General features: G+C 32.7%; 1 protein-coding gene across 1 annotated transcript; it reads left to right on the top strand.

Annotated features, from left to right (window-relative positions):
• Window positions 1-12: 12 nt before the first annotated feature.
• On the top strand, window positions 13-1,412 carry LOC100635590 (ubiquitin carboxyl-terminal hydrolase 12-A-like; the record flags this gene model as incomplete). Its single annotated transcript, XM_020006778.1, has 4 exons — window positions 13-44; window positions 101-172; window positions 228-441; window positions 1,325-1,412. Coding segments are annotated over exons 1-4 (377 nt in total), but the record flags the coding sequence as incomplete, so codon positions are not given.
• Between the last annotated feature and the right edge of the window lie 28 nt (window positions 1,413-1,440).

The raw sequence follows: 1,440 nt of genomic DNA, 5'->3' as shown, positions 1-1,440 counted from the left end.
TTTTGATAATAAACAAAAAAGAAGATAAAATCCTTGAGAAAATGGTATACCAGATATTATACTAAAATGGTACAGTCTTTCTCTCTCTTTTTGTCTCCAGGGTGCCAATGGCTCGACTCTGGAAAGACTAGAGCAACTGCCAGAAGATGAGAGATATAATGGCCTCACTAATGTAACACATAATCTACACCAGATGCAATAACATTGATTGTGTGTTTCCACTCTAGTTTGGTAACACTTGCTATGCCAATTCAGTCCTACAGGCTCTTTATTTCTGTCTCCCGTTCCGAGAGAAGGTATTGCAGTATTCTCACGGAGAGGAAAAGACAGAGACGCTTCTTTCTGCTCTCTCTGATCTCTTCATTCAAATGAGTAGTTCTAAGAAGAAGTTTGGGGTCGTGGCCCCGCGTAAATTTATTCAAAGAGTGAAGAAGGAGAATGGTAATGGAAAGGGAGAGTATGGGGAACTACAAGAGAGAGAGAGGGAGAGAGTTGAAATTGTATTGTTGTACTTGTACCAATAGTACACACTATTAAACATTTTTTAACACCTTACTATGAGCTGGTTTAAAAAATTCATAACAAATCTAAATTTGATTGGAATTAGCTCAAACTTTTTACACAACATAAGTACATGTATATGTATCAGAAAAAATTACAAAAATTAAGAATTCTCTACTTTTCATTTTTGGTGAAATTTGGCTCGTGACCCTGTACTATAGTACAGGGACTTTTGTCCAATTTTGGAGCGACTTTAAAAATTTGTAAAAAAATTCAAATTTGATTGGAATGTGCTCAAACTTTCTATGCAATATAAAAACATGTACATGTATCAGAAAAATTATAAAAATCAAGAATTATCGAATTTCAATTTTTGGTGAAATTTGGCCTGTGACCCTGTACTATATAGTACAGGGACTTTTGTCCAATTTTGGAGCAACTTTAAAAATTTGTAAAAAAACTCAAATTTGATCAGAATGAGCTCAAACTTTCTACACAAGATAAATACATGTATATGTATCAGATAAATTATATAAATGGAGAATTCTTCATTTTTAATTTTTGGTGAAATTTGGCGTGACCCTGTACTATAGTACAGGGGCTTTTGTCCGATTTTGAAGCAACTTTAAAAATTTGTAAATATATGATTGGAATGAGCTCAAACTTTCTATGCAACATAAGTACATGTATACCATCTTTAAAAATTATTAAAATGAAGAATTCTCTTCTAGCCATTTTTTATGAATGACTTTGCCAGTAACTTAAAGTACATGTATGTAGTATTATGCGTATGTTTATAAAGATCTTTTGTTCCTTTTCATAGTTGTGTTTGATAATATGCAGCAACAAGATGCCCACGAGTTCTTGAACTATCTACTAAATACAATAGCAGATTTATTAAAAGGTACAATGTAGCACATACATGTACATGTACATGCA

This window comes from Amphimedon queenslandica, unplaced genomic scaffold, assembly GCF_000090795.2.
Source record: "Amphimedon queenslandica unplaced genomic scaffold, v1.1 AMPQUscaffold_9245, whole genome shotgun sequence".
Classification (NCBI taxonomy): domain Eukaryota; kingdom Metazoa; phylum Porifera; class Demospongiae; order Haplosclerida; family Niphatidae; genus Amphimedon; species Amphimedon queenslandica.
Note: the sequence above shows the minus strand (reverse complement) of the source record. Positions and strands in the feature narration are given on the sequence as shown.